The sequence below is a fragment of the Coenobita brevimanus genome, chromosome 62 (genome assembly GCF_032717465.1).
Source record: "Coenobita brevimanus isolate Jiangsu-jjx chromosome 62, ASM3271746v2, whole genome shotgun sequence".
NCBI classification, from domain to species: Eukaryota; Metazoa; Arthropoda; class Malacostraca; order Decapoda; family Coenobitidae; genus Coenobita; species Coenobita brevimanus.
This window is the reverse complement of record NC_137015.1, coordinates 31532101-31555460: the sequence shown is the minus strand read 5'-3', so window position 1 is coordinate 31555460 and position 23360 is coordinate 31532101. Positions and strand designations below refer to the sequence as shown.

Sequence of the window (23360 nt, the reverse complement as noted above, 5' to 3'; positions counted from 1 at the left end):
TTGTTTGAAGCTATGGTGTCTGTTGTTGTGATGGCAGCATGTGAGTGTGTAGTGTTGCTGTTGGAGAGTGTGATGCTGTTTAGTGTTCTGTAGAGTTTACTGGTGTTTGTTTTGTGGTCAAGTGTTTGGAGATAGTTATTCCTATTTAGTGTTTGCTGTTCTGATATTTTATTGTTTATTTGAGTGTTGAGTTCTTGTATTTGTTGTACGATGTCTTGCATATGGGGTGTTGGGTAGTGTCGCAGTGTGTCCCGCTGACTGATTAGGCCTTGAATTTCTGGTGTGAAGTTGGGGTTGTGTCTCTTTCTGTTGCCTCTAGGGATGTTTTTTTGTCTGCATTTTGTATAAATGTACTGAAAGTGTGCACAGCAGTGCTGATGTTTGTGATGGGTGTACTGTTTAGTGTTTCAAAATGTTGTTCTGTTTCAGTTGCAAAGGCCTCCCAGTTGGCTCTCTTATAATTAGCGTTTGTGTGTCTGTGGCCGGCTGAGGTGATTCTGGTTTTGGCATCGATGATGATTGGGAGGTGATCAGAACCTAGGGTTTTGACCACTCTCCAGGATGTAGTGGGGGCGAGGTTTGGGGAGCAGAAGGTGATGTCTGGGGATGATGGGAGGAAGAGGGCTTGGTGTGGGATATGGGTATGTTGATCTAGATTATTCAGTATGAAAAGATTATCTGTCTGGGATTGTAGTACCAGCTCTCTGTCTGTGTCAGGGTTGTTGACATGCCAGGCCAACGACTTGGCATTGAAATCACCACCCAGGATGATGTTGGGTATATTAGTGATGTGGTGTATTTGTGGAGAGTAACTGTGTGGTACTGTGGGGGACGACTGGGGGGGAATGTATGTGTTAGTGATTGTTACGTGTGATTTGTTGCCACCAGTAGCTGTAGTTTGATATGTTGGTGAGTGCTTGTATGCCCTGTGGTCCAAAGTCTTAAAGGTGTATGTTGCTTATGTTGTCTGGTTCACAGGCAGATGAGTGCTTAAGGTTGCTAATGATGTGCTTCATCTGGTTGTAAGTGAAAAGTACGAAGAAGTCTGGGTCTGCGGGGAACTGTCTTTTGCGTCGGATGACACGTCAAATGCTGTGATGGGGGTTTACATGGCCTCTTGTTGTTCATAATGGTACTTGAAGCCCTCTCATATGACTTCAGAAATGGACTTCATGGGAGATTTTTTTTTTTTTTTTTTTTTTTTTTTCCAAGGAAGAAGGAATTAAAGACCAGGAGTATGCTGACGATTTGGTGTTGATTGCAGAGAATGAAAAGGAGCCAAAGGAAAGATCCAAGAAGTGGAGAGATGGTATGGGGGACAAGGGCTCAAGAGTAAAAGCAGATAAAGAATGTGATGGTACTATCAAAGAAGAGGGAGGGTGGCCATGTATGATTTGTCACAAGGGCGTGGGAAGTAATTCCATCTTGTGCAGTGTCTGTGATATGTGGGCACACAAGAGATGTAGTGGTATTAGAGGTAGACAGCGATATAATGCTGACTTCATATGTGCGGTGTGTCGGGGAGTGCAGGTGGAGATTGTCAGGTGTGAAAGGATTGAACTTGCTATGAGTCTTTTGAGTGTAAGGAAGAGTTTTGTTATTTGGGAGACACGCTATGTGCTGGAGGTAGCTCTGTGGCTAGAGTGAGGAGTGGTTGGAAAAAGTTCAGGGAGCTGCTGCCTCTCCCGACATTGAGAGGGCTCTCCCTCCATGCTATGAGGTCTTCACATGCAGCATGTGTTAGGAGTGTAATGCTGTATGGCAGTGAGACTTGGGCAGTAAAGGATGAAGATATTTGCAGGCTGAAATGTAAAGAAATGACAATGATTAGGTGGACGTGCAGTGCATCCCTGAGTGTGTGACCTGGGGGAGCTAGGTTTATGATGGATGGGTTGAGGTATAGGGTGGAACCAGAATGTAACAGTGTTGTGATGAGGAGAGGTAGACTGAGATGGTTTGGGCATGTGAAGAGGATGGGGGATGATAATTGGGTGCAGATAGTGAGAAGTGTTAATGTTAGGGGTTGGGTTGCGAAAGACAGACTGAAAAAGACCTTGGGCGACCTCAGGGATAAGGGACTGGATAGGGAAGCTACCAGAGATTAAGCACCATGGAAAGGCACCATTAGATGACCAAGGTTAACACATGCAAGCATGTTAGAGCCTTCAAAAATGAATTAATGAATGAACAAACAGAAGGACATTAAAAAGGGCAGACATCCAACAGCTAATATATAGTATTGTCCTGAAGGAGCCATAATACATAAACTAAAGAACTATACCTGGATTTGTGTGCCAAAGTTAGAAGCAGCCTAAAGAAACTGAACCAAGCCTCACTGCTCTTCAACTAACAAAAAGCTTTAGTAAAACCTCAAAAGCTCTGCCTGCCAGCTCCAGCACTCACCTCAACTGCTAGGTTGACCTCAACAGATGTCCTGTTCTCGAAGTCCACCTTCTTGGCTCCGTTGAGGATCTTGTGGCCCACTGTCCCTTGCACACAGTAACCTGGCATGATCACCTGGAGAGAGGTTTAGGTTACATAATTACTCACAGTAGATTACCAGATTACTGTAGTTCAAGCAGATCTGGCCTATAAATGTTTATATCAAAAGGGATGGCTGTGTTTCACCACTCATAATATCATTCAGAAGTGAGCACTTAATCACTCAAGTAGTCTAAAGTGTCAGAAGTAACTCAGGCCTCCTATGCTCCAGTTGTGGCAATAATGAGCTGGATGACAGATGGGTTGGTGTTAGAAATATATACAGTATATATACATATATATATATATATATATATATATATATATATATATATATATAGAGTAATCACTCCAATATCCGACGTAATAGAGCCATAGGCAGGTCCGGATAGTGGTCCTGTCCAGATATTGGGCCCCAGCTTCTGGACTTGTACTTATGGACCCTAACTCAGAAAACCACCTATACAACTCCCTCTGGACATGCATAGCACCTATTTAAGACCCAAATCACACCAATAAGGGACATAAAAGACTGAAAAAAATGCAAAAAATGCATAAAATGAAGTTTTTGAGGTAGGTTCATACAATATTCAACATTCTGGGTACTTACAAGTCCCTGGCTCCTGGAATGATAGTTATGGACCCTAACATTGCCTAACTCAGAAAAACACCTCTCTACTGCACATGCACAGCACCTAAGATACAGCATATTCACACCAATAAGGGACATAAAAGAGTGAAATGAGGTGTTTGAGGTAAGTATAGTATGGAAAATACAGTAGAGTAGAGTATGAAACATTCTGCCTACTTACAGCAAGTCCATGGCCATCTCGATGAATAACTGCCTCCTCTCAAACTCTGACAGTAAGAAGGATTTCCTGAAGCACTTGCAGTACACTGTTCATGAAGTCTTACACTGAACTTAGTCATTCGCACTCAGAAGTCCATCCTCTTCAAAGTGCGCACTCTTGTCTAACTTATGCTCCATTGTAACTTAATAAGTGTTGCACTCTGCACTTTAAGTCTTTCCACTCTTATAACCATTTTCTAAAGCAAAAACACACGTCTATTTATGTTAAATTTAGTCCAAAAATTGTTTGTCTTTTCACTCACAACTGTAAATCCTTAACACAATGCACTGTTTTTTTCAATGCACAACACTGTAAATTCCCCTGTGGTCTAGTGGAGAAGTTCTTGGCGACTATTCACTGTCAGAGTCCGAGAGTATCACTGGCAGGTGACCTAGGGGTGCGTCGCTGGGTCGTGGTGATGGCGTACCCACTGCAGACGACTCTGAAGACAGACGCAAACTCATGTCGAGCAGTGACTCCACCGTTGCTGATGTGCTGGGCTGTGGCTCGGAACATGAGGGCCTGTCTTGGGGAGGCAACGGAGTGGGGCCAGGGCTGGGCACAGCGGGAGTCACAGGCCTGAAAAAACTGTCAATCGTTGACTGGCGCAAGAAACGACGATTAATGATGCGCTGCCTGAAAGCACTCACTTCCTCCACAAGTCCCAAGGGCCCCATCTCCCTGTCGCAGTCCGGGTGTTCCAGGTAGTCCAGAACGAACTCTAGGTGTTCCCGGAGTGCGCTCAGCTTGGGGATGGCTGGAGTTGTGTCATGCTGAGAGGAGTCCGCATCATCGTCGCTGTCCTCGTCGGAATCTTCAAGCTGGGTACTGACACCTGCAACTGAAGATGTGATCTCGATATCAGACAGGGTCTGATACCCAGGATCACCCTGGTCGTCATTCAACCACTCACGCACATTGTCCACATCAACATCGTCGCCATGCGTACGTAGACGTCCATGGAAGTCATCCACGTCAAAACCTAAGAAATCGTACTCCACATCCGTTTCAAGAAGCAGACGAGACCAACCATTAACTAAAGTCTTGACAGGGATTTCCCTCCATGCACTGCCCCAGTTGTAGACTGCGGACTTGATGTTGTAGCGGCGAAGGTTTTCCAAAGTCCGCTGCCCTCAAGTGTCCCATCCCTCCCTGCACTCGTCCTCGTCCTCAAGAACAACCATCACCTCGTCCAGGATCTTCCTTCGGTACAGCCTCTTCGTTGCCACAATCATTCCTTGGTCCATTGGTTGGATGAGAGCAGTCGTATTAGGTGGCAGAAACATGCACCTAATGCGGCCAGTCTCAGCCACCAACTCCTTGTCGCACGGGTGGGCAGGTGCATTGTCGAGAAGGAGGGCCTTTACCTGGTCGCGTGGGATTCCCAGTTTCTCCGTCTGGTAATGGATGACCTCCTTGACGAAATGGCGGTGGAACCAGTCTTTGAAGATCTGGGCTGTAAACCATGCCTTCAAAGAATGGTACCAGATGACAGGAAGGACATCCATCACCCCACGAAGACACCGAAGCTGCTTTGCGCAGCCAAGAATAATGGGCTTAAGCCGGTGCATGCCGTTAGCATTGGCACAACACAAAGCAGATATCCGTTCCTTGGAGAGCTAGCGGCCAGGTACACGCTTCTCCGTCTCCTTAGCTAGAGTTTTCGTTAGCAAAGACCAATAGAATAAGCCAGTTTCGTCAGCGTTGTAGACTTGACCAAGAGTGAGGCCCTCCCTGTCGATCAAGCCCTTCACCTTCTGCCGAAACTCGTCAACTCCATCCTCGTTAGCGTCCAGAGCTTCGCCATGAGCCTTACGGTTGGTAAGGCCATGCCGTAACTTAAATGCGAAGAGCCAACCCTCGGATGCCTTGAAGTCTAGGGTGTTATGAAGCCTTGCGAACTTCTCAGCAGCAGCCTTCAGCTCCGTACCACATACCATCACACCAGCAGCATGTTGTTGTCGATACCAAATCAATGTGGAGCGGTCAACTTCAGCAAACTTGGGAGTAAACATCACCTTCCTCCCCACGTTGCGTTTGCTTCTCGACAAGAAGTCAGCCATGTACTGCATGAGTTTGTCTCGGGATCTCTTAATATCAAACAAAGTAGATCGGGCCAGGTTGAACTCGCGGAGGATGTGGGAAGAAGACCACCCCGCACCTACTTTCTCCAATATCTCCCACTTCTCCAGAGTCAACATCACTCTCTTCCTCTTCTCAGGTGGCAGGGCCATCATCACACACACGAAGGAGAGGCACGAGAGCAGCAGGAGTGCCTGCAGCAGGTAAGGCACCACCACAAAAGCGAGCACGTGGGCAGCCATGACGACAAGCGTTCACTCGCGACGAGAGACAGGTGGAAAGTGGGGAGGATGCAGGGGTGCTCTACCGGACTTCGGAGGAATGACGCACCACAACAAAGCTGTCCTGCGCCGCGCGCGCCAAGTTCAAATTACAGGCGGGAATCCCCCCCCCGACCATTTTGGGAATATTGGATCCCGGGACGATTATGTCCGGTTGGTGGGGATGTTCGGATATTGGGCGTTTGGATATTAGAGGGATTACTATATATATATATATATATATATATATATATATACACATCTATATATAGATAGGCAAGGTATGTGGAAGGTATTAAGAATATATGGAGTGGAGGGGAAATTGTTGAGTGCTGTGAAGAGTATGTACGAGGGAGCTAGGGTTATGGTGCGAGTGGATGGTGAGCTGAGTGAGTTCTTTGATCTCAATGTGGGACTGAAACAGGGTTGTGTGATGTCTCCATGGCTGTTTAATATATACATGGATGGGGTTGTAAAGGAGGTGCAGGGTAGGGCAGTGGATGTGGGGGTGGCTCTAATGAATGAGGGTGAGATTTGGAAGCTTCGGTGTTGCTGTTTGCTGATGATACAGTACTGTTGAGTGAAGATGAATGGGAGTTGCAAGGTTTGGTGAATGAATTTGGGACAGTGTGTAGGAGGAGGAATCTGAAAGTTAATGTAAACAAAAGTGAAGTTATGGTGTTTGAGAGGAATGAAGTCACACAGTGTGCAGTGAGGTTGGATGGTGAGGATATGGAGAATGTGAGTGCATTCAAGTACTTGGGTAGTGTGATGAGTAAGGATGGAACTTTGGGGGATGAAGTGCGTGAAAGGGTACAGCAGGGAAGGAAGGTAGTTGGTACACTGAAAGCAGTGATGAGAAATAGGGAGGTGAGTATGGAAGTTAAGAAGTCACTGCATGATAGTATTGTGATCCCTACCCTGATGTATGGAAGCGAGGCATGGACCTTGCAAGAGGGGAACAAGTCAAGAGTGAGAGCAGTGGAAATGAGTTACTTGAGAGGAGCATGTGGAGTGACGTGGAGGGACAGGTTGACGAATGAAGAAGTCAAGGAACGCCGTGAGGTGGATGTGGATGTGGTTGAGAAGATTAGGAGAAATACACTGAGGTGGTTTGGACATGTGAAGAGAATGGAGAATGAAAGACTGACTAAGAGGGTGTATGTAGGTGAGGTGGAGGGAAGGAGAGGGAGAGGTAGACCGAGGATGAGGTGGAGGGATGGAGTTGAGAGGTATATGAGGGAGGGGGGGGGTGAGTTGGGGGGAGGGTAGTCAAATGGTGGGTGACAGAGCGACTTGGAGGCATTTTGTCTGCGGCCACCCTTTGCGGGATTAGGGCATCGGGCTATATATATACAGTATATACAATAATCCCTTAATTTACGCGAGGGTTACGTCCCCAGACTCTTTGTGTATGTGGTAAATTCGCATATGAGGCCTCCAGAAGTAAAAGGGAGTATATGCAAAAACCTAGTTTTGAGTAATTTGTGATGAAAGTTAAGCAATTGGTACATCATTAATTTTCAAAATAAATGTCTATTATGTGTTACAATATTAATCATGCAGTCAAGGACTTTTTCCCAGTGTTTTTTTTTTTGTGTGTGTGTGTTTCATTGCACTTGTTTGACCCCCTGCCTAAACAACCTTATAAATTTATTTATGAAATCAAAGCAACGTTGGGTCTGGTTAGTACTTGGATGGGTGACCGCCTGGGAACACCAGATGCTGTTGGCATAACGTTCTTCCTACGTGTCAAGTGGGGTTGGTGGAGGATTAGTGCCCCTCCCTGTAAAATAATTAACTCTAAGCCCTTGGCCACCCCGTTAGGGATACATGGCGTCTGGCAATGAATGAATGAATGAAAATACAAGGTGATTTTTTTTTAATTTTATAATAAAATTAATAGACTGTTAAAGTTTCATTAACCTACAGCCACTAGTTTTTTATATATAAATTTTTAAAAAGTGTTATTATTATTATTTTTTTTTTTAACCTCGAGAGCTATAAATACATTCCTATATGTGACAATGATTGTACAAGTAGATCAATAATAAGAATATATACAAAAACCCAGTAGTTTGTGAATATTTCCTAGCAATTTTCCAACCCAACTTTATCAAAGCACTGGTTAGGGCATGTACACGGTGCCCCCATGGTACGAGCTGCAACTTGTTGCTTGGTGTGAGGGCTTGTGTATGCCTCACCACTCTCTCGTTTTTCCTTTGCCACGTTTCTCTTCCATGTCTCAGGCCTCCTCTTACCCTTTCGAGACAATGTACATGGTTGCCTCTCACTTTTGGTGTCACTATCACTCATGATGAAGCGGTAAAATCCAGTAAAAATAGACGAAATGCGAGAGTTAAAGTGCCAAGCATCTATCAACACAGAGGCAAGGCTAAAGACAATGGTGATCACGCAGGCCACGTGTGTCTGGTGGTACGCGATTGGCCGAGCCGGGAGGTGAGTCGCTGCTGCCGTGCACTCATTGGCTTGCCACTTCCGCCCCTTTACTTCTGGCCCCAGACTTGAGCCGACGTTTTACGCAGCAAAATCACCTGACTTCCCTCTTTGGTTTAACCCATCATATGGTCGAGTATCGTTTTGTGCTTCATACCATGGCACAGAGGTGGCCTTGCAGAGTAGCTGCCAGACATTACTGGAAAATTCGACATTTGCGGGTTACGCCCCTTTACTTCTGGGTGCCTCATATACGTTCTGCACGTGTGCACGTAATTACGCATGTGTATTGTGTGCATTATATCTGAATAATACTGTTTATGCACTACATACACCTAATAAACTAGCATAAAGTATGAAAAACAACAATAATGTAAGAAATTTAACACTTACTGAAAGCTGACAAGCACAGGCGTAGGTGGAGACACTTCAGCACAATCTGGTGCACTACCCCTCACTGCCTCCCGTATGCTACGTTCTGTCTTCTTTATTGTACGAACAGTTGACTCATTCACCCCAAACATACGGTTCTGAGACATTTCATCGTCAATTCACTGTCAAAAAAGGAACGATTCCCCGTCAGGACAATTTGCATCATGGACAATTCCCTGTCATTCTATATATATACTTCCTGATTAATTAATACTTTAATAACAAATTTTCAGGGGAATTTGATAACTCATATAAGTAAAAAACTAGTGCACTTGCTAAATTAATTGGTATGTAAATAAATGACGGGGAATCGTCCTGACAGCGAATTGTCGCCGACATTCCTTCCCTAAGTTTGTCCAACACTTTAACTTTCTCTGTCAGCGGCATCACTTTACGAGCCCGCTTTGGTGTGTTACCACATGCACCACTAGCACTATGCTTAGGCCCCATGTGGGCAAACAAGGCAAGCAGTCTCTGGAAGGTAGAAAAATATTCCACAAATAACGATTCGCGAGTCACGCACAGCTCGACCGTCGGATTCAAACTGACTGTGTGGTGTGTGGTAGACCAACCTCCCACACACACACACACACACACACACACACAAACACACACATGTATGCGCACAGGCAGCGGGTAGGCATTTTTATATTTTATTTATTTCTCTCATATATTAAAATAATTTATTTGAATACAGTACTACAATTTTATGTTTTAATTATTGTACAAGAAAATTCATGGATAACCAAAATCGCATGAAAAAAGTTCGTGTGAATTAAGGGACTACAGTATGTGTGTATATAAATACAGTAATCCCTCCACTATCCGACATAATGGAGCCAAAGGCATGTCCGGAAAGTGGTCTTGTCCGGATAGTGGGCACCAGCCTCCTGGACTGGTACTTATGGACCCTAACCAGCCTAACTTTGAAAGCCACCTAAATAACTCCCTACCGGACATGCATAGCACCTATTTAAACCTATTTAAGACCCTATTCACACCAATAATGGACATAAAGCATGAAATAAATGAAAAGGAACCAAAGAATGAGGAATTAGAAGTGACTGTACATCAGCCAGGGTACTTACATCACGTTTGTGGCTGCCTTTCTAAGGTTTTGGCAGTGGTGAAAACGCTCTTGAAGCATGTACAGTAATCCAGTGTTGTGCAGCACTTAATTCTTTGCACTGTTAGTTATAATTGTTTAACACTGCACATTGTTCTTAACTGAACCACTGCAGTTCTAACCACCAGTTTAAACTGCCAATTTGCACTCCACAGTTGATCCTTTGCACTCTAAGTTCAAATTTCTTAACACTGCACAACACTGTAAATTCCTATGTGGTCTAGAGGCGAGGTATTGCAGTAAATTCACTGTTTATTCACAAAAAACGAGCACGTGTGGCTTCCAGTGCAATAAGCATCTGTTCACAATCTAAGTTAGGGAGTAACTGTTGATGTTGGAGAAACAGAGTTGCCAGATCTCAACGGCCACATTACCAATCTCCTCAATTTTCATTACCAATTTCGTAAAGCTAGCATTTATTCTTCACTAATTATATATACAAGTGGAAATACATGTAATCACTCTCCTTATAATTAACAGCATGTTGATTATTTTCATGCCATGTAGGGTAGCAGATTAATCAGAGAAAGCAAACAATCCACCATCTCCATCCTGTGTATCCTCATACATGTGAAAAATCCGTTTGGTAATGCATTATTCCGATTCATAACCAAACAAATTTTTCATTACCAAATTGGCCCACATTTGGTAATGAAAAACAACAAACCGCAACCATGACAGGGAGGGAGGAGGGGGGAGGAAGGAAGGGGTGAAGGGGCCACGGTGTAAGCAGCTGTTTGGTGCCGTGTGGCAATTTCAAATTGCGGGTGGGAAAAAATTTGGATTTCTTTTGGGATTTTTTTTTCTTTTTTTGGCCATTTTTCGGTTCCGATGGTCCAGGCCCACAATGTCCAGTAAGTGGGAATGTCCAGAAAGTGGGCGTCTGGAAAGTAGAGGGATTACTGTATGTATGTATGTATGTATATATTATACATATATATATATATATATATATATATATATATATATATATGAAAACAGTAAAACCTTGATATAACAGACTTCAATAGTCCGGAATTCGCTTTGATCGGACTCTTGGAGCTACCGGACTGAATTCCTACATACAGGTGTTGGAAAAAGTCCAATAAAAGCCAGAAGCAGTCCGGACTGCCTGACCACTTGAGCTATGTTCACCACAATAAGGTAAATAAATGACATGTTTATCAGTGTACAGTACAGTATTATTATACCATTTAATTAATGTAGTGAAGTTATAACACAGTACAGTACCGCAGTGGTAGCCAAAACAGTTTAAAAACCGTTCGTGCAATCCGGACTAATGTCTGATATTTCGGAAAAAGTCCGGATGTTGCTTTTATTGAAATTTCGCATTTTTCGGAATGGTTTGGGCCCCAATTAGTCCATTATAGAGAGGTCTTACAGTACAAATATATATATACACTCAACCCCTGCTATCGCGCCTAATTGGTCACAGGAAACACGCGTGATAGCCGAATACGCGATAGCTGAACTGAACAATCAATGGGAAAATTTCTAATTGGTTTTTTGGTGGCCCATTTTTCTAACTTTTAACCACTTTATGCCTATGATTTCCTGCAATTCTCTCCTCTAACATGAAATAAAGCATTATTATATTAATAATAACAGTATAATGAATAAATAAACAACATAAAAGGCCATCAAACGTTTATAAGGATTACGGCTTGAGTGATTTGATGGGTTCTGAGGCTTGGGAGTGGCTTGGTTGCCCCCAGATCTCTTTGGCTGTCTCCATTTCTTTAGTGTTCACTGCTAAAGGGGGTATCACATGGTACCTTATATCAGGAATGGCTGAGGAACATTTAAGTGGAACAAAACTCGGACGCTATCTCACACGTTCCTCACACTGTCGTCAGAGCCCAGTCTCAGTTGTAAACACGTGATTACTTTATCGACATCACAGTTTTATCGGCACAAGAAATATTAACTCTTTATAAGGGTTTCAAAACGATTGATATTTATTCTAAAATACAATACTGTATTAATAAGTATTCAGTGTTAGGCTAAATTTCAATGCTGTAGTACGATATATTCTTTCGAGCCGAATGGGTTTTGGTCACTGTTTTGCCCGTCGTGTCCTCGGCAGGAATCCGTTCAGATGCATTCCAAATGCCCGTGCTATAATCGGGAATTTTACCACGTTACCGTTCCGATTAACCATCGTGTCCTCTGCAAACCTCGTATGAAGTGCCGTGTGAATAAGTTTCACTTAGCCTGTCTTCAAACTCGACGCGTGATAGCGGTCTTGGGGTGCGTGATAGCATGTATGGTCGTGCATTTGATGTATGCGTGGTAGCAGATAAGCATGATAGCTGAAAGCGTGATAGCAGGGGGTTGAGTGTATATACAGTAATCACTCTAATATCCGGACGCCCAATAACCGAACATCCCCACTAACCGGACATAATCGTCCTGGGATCCAACATCCCCCCCCCCCCCCCCCGTCCGTAATTTGAACTTACTGCGTGCGCCGCGGGAGAGCATTGTTTTGGCGTGTCATTCCTCAGACGTCCGATAGAGCGCCACTGCATCCTCCCCACTTCCCGCCTGTCTCTCACCGCGAGTGCACGCTCATCGTAATGGTTGCCCACGTGATCGCTTTTGTGGTGGTGCCCTATCTGCTGCAGGGCCTCCTGCTGCTCTCAGGCCTCCTCTTAGTGTGTGTGATGATGGCCCCGCTACCTGAGAAAAGGAAGAGAGTGGTGTTGACTCTGGAGAAGAAGAGGGAGATATTGGAGAAAGTGGATGCGGGTTGGTCTTCTTCCCGCATTCTTCGCGAGTTCAACCTGGCCCGGTCTACTATGTTCGATATCAAGAGGTCCCGAGACAAACTCATGCAGTACACAGCTGACTTCTCGTCGAGAAGCAAACGCAACGTGGAAAGGAAGGATATGTTTACCCCCAAGTTTGCAGAAATCGACCGATCCACGTTGATTTGGTATCGACAACAATGTGATGCTGGTGTGATGGCACGTGGAACAGAGCTGAAGGCTGCTGCTGAGAAGTTCGCCAGGTTTCACGACGCCCTAGACTTCAAGGCATCCGAGGGTTGGCTCTTCGCGTTCAAGTTGCGACATGGCCTTACCAACTGTAAAACACAAGGCGAAGCATTGGACACTAACGAGGATGGAGTTGACGAGTTTCGGCACAAGGTGAAAGGCTTGATCGACAGGGAGGGCCTAACTCTCGGTCAAGTCTACAACGCTGACCAAACTGGCCTATTCTATCGCTTGCTGCCAACGAACACTCTAGCCGAGGAGACAGAGAAGTGTGTACCTGGCCGCAAGCTTTCCAAGGAACGGATATCTGCTTTGTGTTGTGCCAGTGCTAACGGCATGCACTGGCTTAAGCCCGTTGTTGTTGGCCGCGCAAAGCAGCCTCGGTGCCTTCGTGGGGTGATGGATGTCCTTCCTGTCGTCTGGTACCATTCTTTGAAGGCATGGTTCACAGCTGTGATCTTCAAAGACTGGTTTCACCGTCACTTCGTCAAGGAGGGCATCCATTACCAGACGAAGACACTGGGAATCCCGCGCGACCAGGTAAAGGCTCTCCTTCTACTCGACAATGCACCTGCCCACCTGTGCGACAAGGACTTGGTTGCTGAGACTGGCCGTATTAAGTGCATGTTTCTGCCACCTAATACGACTGCTCTCATTCAACCAATGGACCAAGGAGTGATCGTGGCAACAAAGCGCCTATACCGTTGGAAGTTCCTGGACGAGGTGATGGTTGTTCTCGAGGACGAGGGCGAGCGCAGGGAGGGACGGGACACACGAGGCAAGCGGACTTTGGAAAACCTTCGCCGCTACAACATCAAGTCTGCGCTGTACAACTGGGCTAGTGCATGGAAGGAAGTCCCTGTGAAAACTCTTGAAAATGGTTGGTCTTGTCTGCTTCTCAGAACGGATGTGGAGTACGATTTTCTAGGGTTTGACGTGGATGACTTCCATGCACAGCTACGTACGTACGGCGACGATGTAGATGTGGACTATGTTCGTGAGTGGTTGGATGACGACGAGGGCGATCCTGGGTATCAGACCCTGTCTGATATCGAGATCGCGTCTTCGGTTGCAGGTGTCAGTACCGAACTTGAAGATTCCGACGCTGAAGGCGACGATGATGCGGACTCCTCTCAGCATGACACTACTCCAGCCATCCCCAAGCTGAGCGCACTCCGGGAACATCTAGAGTTCGTCCTAGACTACCTGGAACACCCGGACTGTGACAGGGAGATGGGGCCCTTGGGACTCGTGGAGGAAGTGCGTGCTTTCAGGCAGCGCATCACCAATCGTCACAATCGTCGGTCATTGCGTCAATCAACCACTGACAGTTTTTTAAGGCCTGTGACCCCTGCTGTGCCCAGCCCTGGCTCCACTCCGTTGCCTCCCCAAGACAGGCCCTCATGCTCCAAGCCACAGCCCAGCACATCAGCCACGGTGGAGTCACCGCTCGACGTGAGTTTGCGGCTGTCTTCAGAGTCCTCTGCAGTGGGTACGCCATCACCACGACCCAGCGATGCAACCCTAGGTCGCCTGCCAGTGATACTCTCGGACTCTGACAGTGAATAAACAGCAAGAACTTCTCCACTAGACCACACGGGAATTTTGAGTGTTGTGCAGTGAAAAAAACAGTGTTGTGTTAAGGATTTAAAGTTGTGAGAGAAAAGACTAGAAAAAAAATGTAACGTAAATAAACTTGTTTGTTTTGGCTTTGGAAAATTTAAAAAAAATGGGAAAAGGTAAAGTGCAACACTAAGTTACAATGGAGCATTATTTAGACAAAAGTGCACACTGTGAAGAGAACGGACTTCTGTGTGTTATTGACTAAGTTCAGTGCAAGACTTCAGGAACAGTGTACTGCACGTGCTTCAGGAAATCGTTCTTACTGTCAGAGTCCGAGAGGAGGCGGTTATTCATCGAGGTGGCCAGGGACTTGCTGTAAGTAGCCAGAATGTTTCATACTGTACTTTTTTCCCTACTATACTTACCTCATTTCACTCTTTAATGTCCTTTATTGGTGTGAATAGGGTGTTAGTAGCTATGCATGTGCAGCAGGAATGTGTTTTTCTGAATCAGGCTAGGTTAGGGTCCATAAGTACCAGAATGTTTATTAATGTATGAACATACTTCTAAACCCTCATTTTATGTTTCTTTTGCATTTATTTCAGTCATTTATGTGCCTTATAGGTGTGATTTGGGTCTTAAATAGGTGCTATGCATGTCCAGAGGGAGTTGTATAGGTGTTTCTCTGAGTTAGGGTCCATAAGTACAAGTCCATAAGCTGGGGCCCAATATCCGGACAAAACCAATAACCGGACCTACCTATGGCTCTATTACGTCGGATATTGGAGTGATTACTGTATATATACATATGGAGCCTCTGTGGTACAGTGGTAGAGTGTGCATTTCGTACACGGGTGGACCAGGGTTTGCGCCCCGCCAGGGTAATAAACTTTGGGAGTGTTCACCCGGCCACGTACAGTAATCCCGCATATTTCGCGGTAGTTACGTTCTTGTAACCCCCGCGAAAATTTAAATTCGCGAATACTCTATTAACAATTGAATCTTGCATTTGTGTCCACCATGCTGCCCATCACACAGTCCACGTCCATACTGATTGCAAGACAATTCGCCGTCAGACAATTCCCCGTCAAAACATGGACGATTCCCCTTCAGAACAATTCGCACTCTGGACGATTCCCCGCCATTCTATAAATATACTAATCAATACTTTGATAAATATACTTATTATTAATTAATCAATACTTTAATAACTATATTTCAGGGGGATCCAGAAAAGTCTGTGTTCAGTAGCGTAGGTTCTGGATATTATTTATTAGTTGCACCTTTAGTCAATAATTAACTTGTTTCTTCCTCGCTGTAGTCGCCTTTGAATTATATTCTAGCGTCACCCATAGCTATCTTCATTAATGAAGGCGAATTATCTTGTGTTTGTTGTGACTGCGAATTGTTCCGAAACCTCCATACTCATCCCGAAATACCTTCTTACAAGATTGAAAGCACATACTCCATTATGAAGGAAAAACGTAAACACCGTACTGTAATACACAATTATCTACACATTTATTCACAAAACAGTACAAAATGAAAAGATGCATTAACTGGTGATAGCAAACACTCGCACGGTCGCTTCTTAGCTTGTCCAGTAACACAATTTTCTCTCCTAAGGTCATAACTTTTCTTGATCGTTTTGTCACTTTGGAGTTCTTACTAATTGTATTATTAGCCTTTGGTGAGGCTGGCTTACGTCCTGGGGCCATGTGGAAAGCAAGTGGGAGGCAAGAGGCTCATATCATAGTACGGTTGCAAGAACACCAGACACGTGAGCCAGTCAGGCGTGGACTGAAGATTATGCGGGGCAGAGAGCAGTGTTGCCATACCCAAACAACGAAATTATGCTAGGGCAGTGAAAAAATTATGCTAGATTGAGCAAATTTGTTCCAAGTAAAAAATGAATTATGCTAACTTGAAGCTAAATGATAAAATTCTATACATATTCATGGTATATATTAATTATGTACTGTTTACTATGAAAATATTAAAATAACCTACATACAGTAAGAGGGTAAATATCGGTTTTCTGCCCATACTGCTTTTTCCCACGAAACTTACGTTTTTCTGATGGATTTTGATATGATTCATTCGATTTTGAGCATCATTTCCATCGGAAATAACCAGATTTTGAGATATGACCCCCCCCCATCCCCCTGCAACAATGGGGGATCTTTGGGGAATCGGGGGTTATAGGAAGGGGGGGAAACACAGAAAATGGTCATTTCCCACTGAAATGAAGCTGAAAATCGAATGAATCATACCAAAATCCATCGGAAAAACCTAGGTTTCATGGGTAAAATACAAAGCTCAAACTTATCCTAACCAAACCTAACCGAACCAAACCGAACCTAACCTAAAACCTAACCTAACCTAACCTAATCCAACCCAAGCCCAAACTGAAAGTAACCAACTATTCAAACCTTACATCTTCTTACCTTATTCGTCTCTCTCTCTCTCTCTGATTTGTAGCTTTTATAAAATTATTCCAAAAATATTCCATTCCATTCTAAATTATGCTAGAATGATGCTAAAACTTCTAATATGCTAAAAAATATTCCAGACTCGAAAATTTTATCAAAATTATGCTAAAAGAATAAAATTATGCTAGATATGGTAACACTGGCAGAGGGGCCGCGGGAAAGGGACAGAGGGTGGCGTGAGTTTACCGCGCTACAATTGGAAGTTGCTGGAATTTCAAATTTTTTGTTTTCTGTATTTTCAAGGATGTTTTAGTTGAACTTATTAATCCTAAGAAAATCCGCGAGAGGGCAAAACCGTAGACAAAAAATCCGCAAAAAATGCGGGATTACTGTACTACATTGGGGGACACAAGGGGTGCTGTGGTTGAACCAGTGTCGCTTACTGTAAAGTATGCTTGCACCCAGTCGGCTTGCGCGGTCCGATTACACTTGGTTCACAGACTACACACACATCCAAAGCCACTCCAGCACTACAATTACACTTACAAGCACTTCTCACCCTACATACAATCTCGACTAGACAGCCTAAGCCACTTGGTAGAGATACATTGGCTGTATCGTCCCGACTTTGGTCGGGATAGGCCGGTCCTGCAGTGGATACTCAAACGGCTGATGATGATGTATATATATATATATATATATATATATATATATATATATATATATATATGTATATATATATATATATATATATATATATATATATATATATATATATATATATATATGTAGCAGCCGTGGCTCAGTGAGTTAGAGCGCTCCAATCTGACCGAAGGGTCAGAGGATCGAATCCACCCAAGGGTCATTGGTAGACATCAGGATGGGCATCCGGTCATAAAATCCTATATGCTCCAGTCCAAAAGTCCTCTACCCAGGGGCAACACCTTAGCCCTTCAGGGATACCAGGCGTAAAACCAAACTTTTTATATATATATATATACAGTATATATATATATATATATATATATATATATATATATATATATATATACAGTATATATATATATATATATATATATATATAAGGCTGTATGTATATATATAAGGCTGCTGCTGGGGAGGTTGCAACCTTATCTGCCTCCCGTATCACCCACCAGCAAGAGCCTGCAATGGTGGGGCTGGAGCAGATGTTGCACACGTAAGGTGGAGGATCAGAACCGGCACAAGGCACCCATGAGAGAGGCAATTATATCCGCTACGGCTCTCTCGCTATGGGACGAAAGAAAGGTCAGGCATGATCTGGATGATAGTGAGACCTTTAAGGCGAGCCACGGGTGGTTTGACTGGTTCAAGAGGCGAGCAAACCTCCACCACGCGAAGATGTACGGTGAGATGTTAAGTGCAGACATGGTGGCGGCGGCAGCGTTTCCTGACGAAATGAAACACATCATCGAGGAAGGTGGCTACAGTGCGAAGCAGGTCTTGAATCTTAATGAGACTGGGCTCTTTTGGAAGAGAATGTCCTCCAAGCCATATCTTGCAATGGAGGAAAGGTCTACACCAGGATTCAAGCCCTCGAATGACCGGCCGACACTGCTGCTTGGGGGCAACACCGAGGGCGACCTCAAGTTGAAGCCGCTCCTTGTCTACCGCTCCGAGAACCCTATGGCTCCAGTGGGGTATGTTAAAGAGAACCTTGGGGTTATCTGGGAGTTGAACAAGAAGGCCTGGCTGACTTCAGATATCTGTTCATCATATTTCCACTCGTACCTCTCTCGTGTGCTGAAGAAGTATGCCTTGCGTGAAAATTTGGCAAACAGATCTTTTGTGGTGGTGGATAATGTGCCTAGCCACCCTACTGCAATGAAGGAATGGGCCAGCAATATTGAGGTTGTGTTCCTGCTCCCCAACACTACATCCTTGTTGCAGCCGATGGACCAAGGGGTGATCGCTGCCTTTAAGGCTTACCATATTTCGTGGGATGCTAGACGCTGCAGTGTGAAAGACACCCTAATTCTGGAAGGGAAGTTCTGAAGAAGAAAAAAACATCTTGACCAAGACTACAAAAAGGTTGCTTGATATGAGTATTTTTCACTAAAATACACACTCACCTTTCAGAACCTCTATTCAGTACTGTATATCTGTCTTTGAATTCTTTATTTTTAAGTAAAAGAAGGGTACAAGACATGAAAACAAAACCCCTTCCGTACATAACGTTACTGCATTCCATGACACTATCTTAACACATTAGAGTCTCTCTTCAGTACAGTATATACATGTTTGGTGTCTTTATTTTTGCGTAAATGAAGGGTACAAGACAAGAAAACAAACAAACAACTCCTTCCTTATAAAATGTTACCCCCATACCATGACGCCATCTTTAACATTACCGGCTTGTTTATGAAATATGAAGTCCAGTGTCCGATTCCTTTCGTACAATGATTTGAGACATGATGTACATCTCTATTAAAGTACACTAAATAAGTATCAGTCTATAGAGATAAGTATTATTTTTCGTGAAATGAACTTAAAAAAACAAAACTCAATAAAACCCGTTCTTTCATTCATTTAACAAAATACAAAGGCCAATAAGTGAAGGAATACACTATATCTCCAAAACAAATGCCTGCATGTACTGAATTTTAGAATCACAGACAAAGCAACCAAGTTTTCAAAAATCAATTACAAGGATTTTTTTTTTTTTTTTTTTAAGGCGAGGAAGAAGGAACTAAAGGCCATGAGCCCGCAGTTACAGTTCCCTCCAAGAGAAAAACAAAATACAATAGAGAGCCAAATTCAAGATCCGATCATTTTGAGCTGCCTGGACACACTGCGTTTGAAAGACTGGAGATCATAGGCAGCAGGAAATACAGACAGAGGGAGACAGTTCCAGAGCTGACTTGTTGCATAAATGAAAGACTGGGAGTAACGGTTAACTCTTGCATTAGAGAGTTGGACAGAAAAGGGATGAGAGTTTGCTGCCGGACGGGTGCAATGAGCCCGTCGTAGAGGTGGAGGAATGCAAGCAGACAGTTCAGAGGAGCAGTGACCATTAAAGTAGCGATAGAAAAGAGATAAAGATGCAACAGTGCGGCGAAGAGACAGAGGTTGAAGGGAGTCAGTAATAGGAGGAGAGTTAATGAGACGAAAAGCCTTTGACTCCACCCTATTGAGAAGAGCTGTTTTTTTTTTTTTTTTTTTTTTTTTTTTTTTTTTTTTTTAATGCGAGGAAGAAGGAACCAAAGGCCATGAGCCTGCAAACAGTTCCCTCCAAGAGAAAAACAAAATACAATAGAGAGCCAAATTCAAGATCCGATCATTTTCAGATGCCTGGACACACTGCGTTTGAAAGACTGGAGATCATAGGCAGCAGGAAATACAGACAGAGGGAGACAGTTCCAGAGCTGACCTGTTGCATAAATGAAAGACTGGGAGTAACGGTTAACTCTTGCATTAGAGAGTTGGACAGAAAAGGGATGAGAGTTTGCTGCCAGACGGGTGCTACGCCCCCGTCGTAGAGGTGGAGGAATGCAAGCAGACAGTTCAGAGGAGCAGTGACCATTAAAGAAGCGATAGAAAAGAGATAAAGATGCAACAGTGCGGCGAAGAGACAGAGGTTGAAGGGAGTCAGTAAGAGGAGGAGAGTTAATGAGACGAAAAGCCTCTGACTCCACCCTATTGAGAAGAGCTGTATGCGGGGAGCCTCCCCACACATGAGAGTTGTACTCCACACAGGGGCGGATAAAACCCCTGTATAGAGTCAACAATTGTGCAGGGGTAAAGAAAGAGCGGAGTCGGCTTAGCATACCCAATCTCTTGGAAGCAGATTTTACAAGAGATGTAATATGATCTTTCCAAGATAAGTCCCGAGTAAATGAAACCCCAAGCATGTTCAAGGATGATGCAGGATTAAGCTGAATATTATTAAACATTAGTGGGTATACCTGTGGAAGATTTTGTCGGGTTGATAGGTGTAAGAACTGAGTCTTAGATGCATTAAAGACAATCATATTATTTTTACCCCAGTCAGAGATACAAGCCAAGTCAGACATTAGGTGTCCCATAGCCTCATCCCTTGTTTCTTGAAGTAACTGTTGAGATGGGCGTTGCGGGAACCGAATGGAAAGGTGAAGGGTGGAGTCATCAGCGTATGAGTGGATAGGGTTAGATGTACAGCTTAGAAGATCATTGATAAATAAAAGGAAGAGAGTTGGTGATACGACAGAGCCCTGAGGAACACCACTGTTGATAGATCTAGGAGAAGAACGATGGCCGTCTACAACAGCGGCTATAGAACGACCAGAAAGGAAGCTAGCGATGAAGGCACAGATAGGATAGAAACCATAGGAGGGCAGTTTGGAAATTAAAGATTTATGTCAGACTCGATCGAAAGCCTTTGAGATGTCAAGTGCAATGGCAAAGCTTTCGCCAAAGTCCCGAAAGGAGGATGACCAGGAGTCTGAAAGGAAGGTGAGAAGATCGCCAGTGGAGCGTCCCTGACGGAACCCGTACTGACGATCGGAAAGAAGGTTGTGATAGGAAAGATGCCTTAAAATTTTTCTATTGAGAATTGACTCGAAAACTTTTGAAATACAGGACGTTAAAGCAATTGGACGATAGTTGGAGGGTTGGGAGTGGTCACCCTTCTTTGGGACTGGCTGAATGAGAGCAAATTTCCAGCAAGAAGGAAAGGTACAAGTTGACAGACAAAGGCGAAAGAGTTTGCCTAGGCAGGGTGTAAGCACAGAAGCACAGTTCTTGAGAACAACAGGAGGGACCCCATCAGGCCCATATGCCTTGTTAGTACTGAGGCCAGTGATGGCAGAAAATACATCAACTGAAGATATTTTAATGTCAGCCATGAGGAAGTCAGAGGGGGGAAGAGATGGAGGAACAGCACCGGAATCGTCTAAGGTGGAATTGGAGGAGAAAGTCTGTGCGAAGAGATCTGCTTTATCAGTAGAAGAAATAGCTACAGAACCATCAGAGTAGAAAAGAGGAGGGAAGGATGATGAGGTAAAGTTGTTAGAAAGATTTTTGGCAAGGTGCCAGAACAAGCGAGAAGAATTCGAGTTGGAGAGTTGAGAGCATTTAGTATGGATGAAATTATTTTTAGTAGAGCGAAGAACAGACTTAGCACGATTCCGGGCAGAAACGTAAAGATGATGTGATTCAGGGGTGGGTTGGCTCCGGTACCTTTTGTAGGCCCTCTCCTTGTTGCGGACAGCATTAGAACAAGCGTGATTAAACCAAGGCTTTCTTGCGTTAGTCAAAGGATATGAGAAAGGAATGTATGCTTCCATGCCCGAGAGAATAACCTCCGTAATGCGCAAGGCACACTCAGATGGCTCCCGGCCATGGAAGCAATAATCATTCCAGGGAAAATCAAAGAAGTACTGCCTGAGGGCCTCCCAGTCCGCAGCTCCAAAATGCCACAGACGACGTTTCCCTGGAGGGTCCACAGGCCGTACTGGAGTGATAGGACAGGTTAAGGTAATAAGGTTGTGATCGGAGGAGCCCAACGGAGAGAAAAGATTAACAGAGTAAGCAGAAGGATTAGTTGTCAGGAAGAGGTCAAGTATGTTGGGGCTCTCTCCAAGGCGGTCAGGGATACGGGTAGGATGCTGTACAAGCTGCTCTAGGTCATTAAGGATAGAAAAGATGTAAGCTTGTTCACCAGGTGGATCTGTGAATGGAGAGGAGAGCCAAAGGTGGTGGTGAACATTGAAATCTCCTGGAATGGAGATTTCAGAGAAAGGAGAAATGGATAGAATGTGTTCCATAGTAGAAGTAAGATAGTCGAAGAATTTTTGATAGTCAGTAGAATTAGGGGATAAGTAAACAGCACAGATATATTTAGTCAGAGAATGACAGGAAAGCCGAAGCCAGAATGTAGAGAATTCAGAAGAATCGAGTTCAGGAACATGAGAGCAAGATAAGTCGTTGCGTATATATACACAACAGCCACCTCTGGCTTTGAAATGAGTATAGAGAAAGTAGGAGGATACAGAAAAGGGTTTGCTGTCAGTTGCCTCAGACAGCTGAGTCTCCGTTAGAAAAAGAAGGTGAGGTTTAGAGGAGGAGAGGTGGTGCTCAACAGAGCGAAAGTTAGAGGAAAGGCCATGAATGTTGCAGAAATGAAGAAGAAGAGAGTCAGACAGTGGTTCCAGGCACCTCGAGTCGTCACCGGGAGAGGGGCGGATGGTGGGGGCATTTATGGTCGCCCCCCCCGGGGACTCCGAGGCTTGGTGGAGAGACGCCATTTTAAATGAATTTTGAATAGGAAGTGTAGTGTGTACTGTGCATGTAGTTTGGTGTAGATAGAGAAATTTGTACTGGAGAGCATGCTGGCCTACTCTCTGTGTAACTGAGACACTGAAAAAGTTCAGCAAAGGGGGATGGTCAAGAACTAGTCCTGAGGGCTGATGAAACGGGAGCTCCAGCACTCCCTGTCATCAGCTTTCCATCCACCTCGGGAGTACTGCCCTGCTCGACTGGTGCTACAGTCTACTCCACATCATTTTATGTACCCTAAAAGTACCAGAAGCCATCCCAACATAAGGTGATCGAATTTCCATACCGCTAGGCGCTAAACTGCTAAACCGCTAATAATGCTGTAATTTCAGTTAGTATTATTTAATGTTGCAATTGTTTTTCCCATTTTTTACTAACAGTAA

General features: G+C 44.3%; 1 protein-coding gene across 1 annotated transcript in view; it reads right to left on the bottom strand.

The window, feature by feature from the left end:
- Window positions 1-23360, bottom strand: part of IntS11 (integrator complex subunit 11) — a 379978-nt gene that overhangs the window by 180835 nt on the left and 175783 nt on the right. Inside the window, exon 9 of the mRNA XM_080275659.1 lies at window positions 2404-2517. Within this exon, the coding sequence (XP_080131785.1) occupies window positions 2404-2517 (114 nt within the window). The remainder of the gene's footprint in view (window positions 1-2403; window positions 2518-23360) is intronic.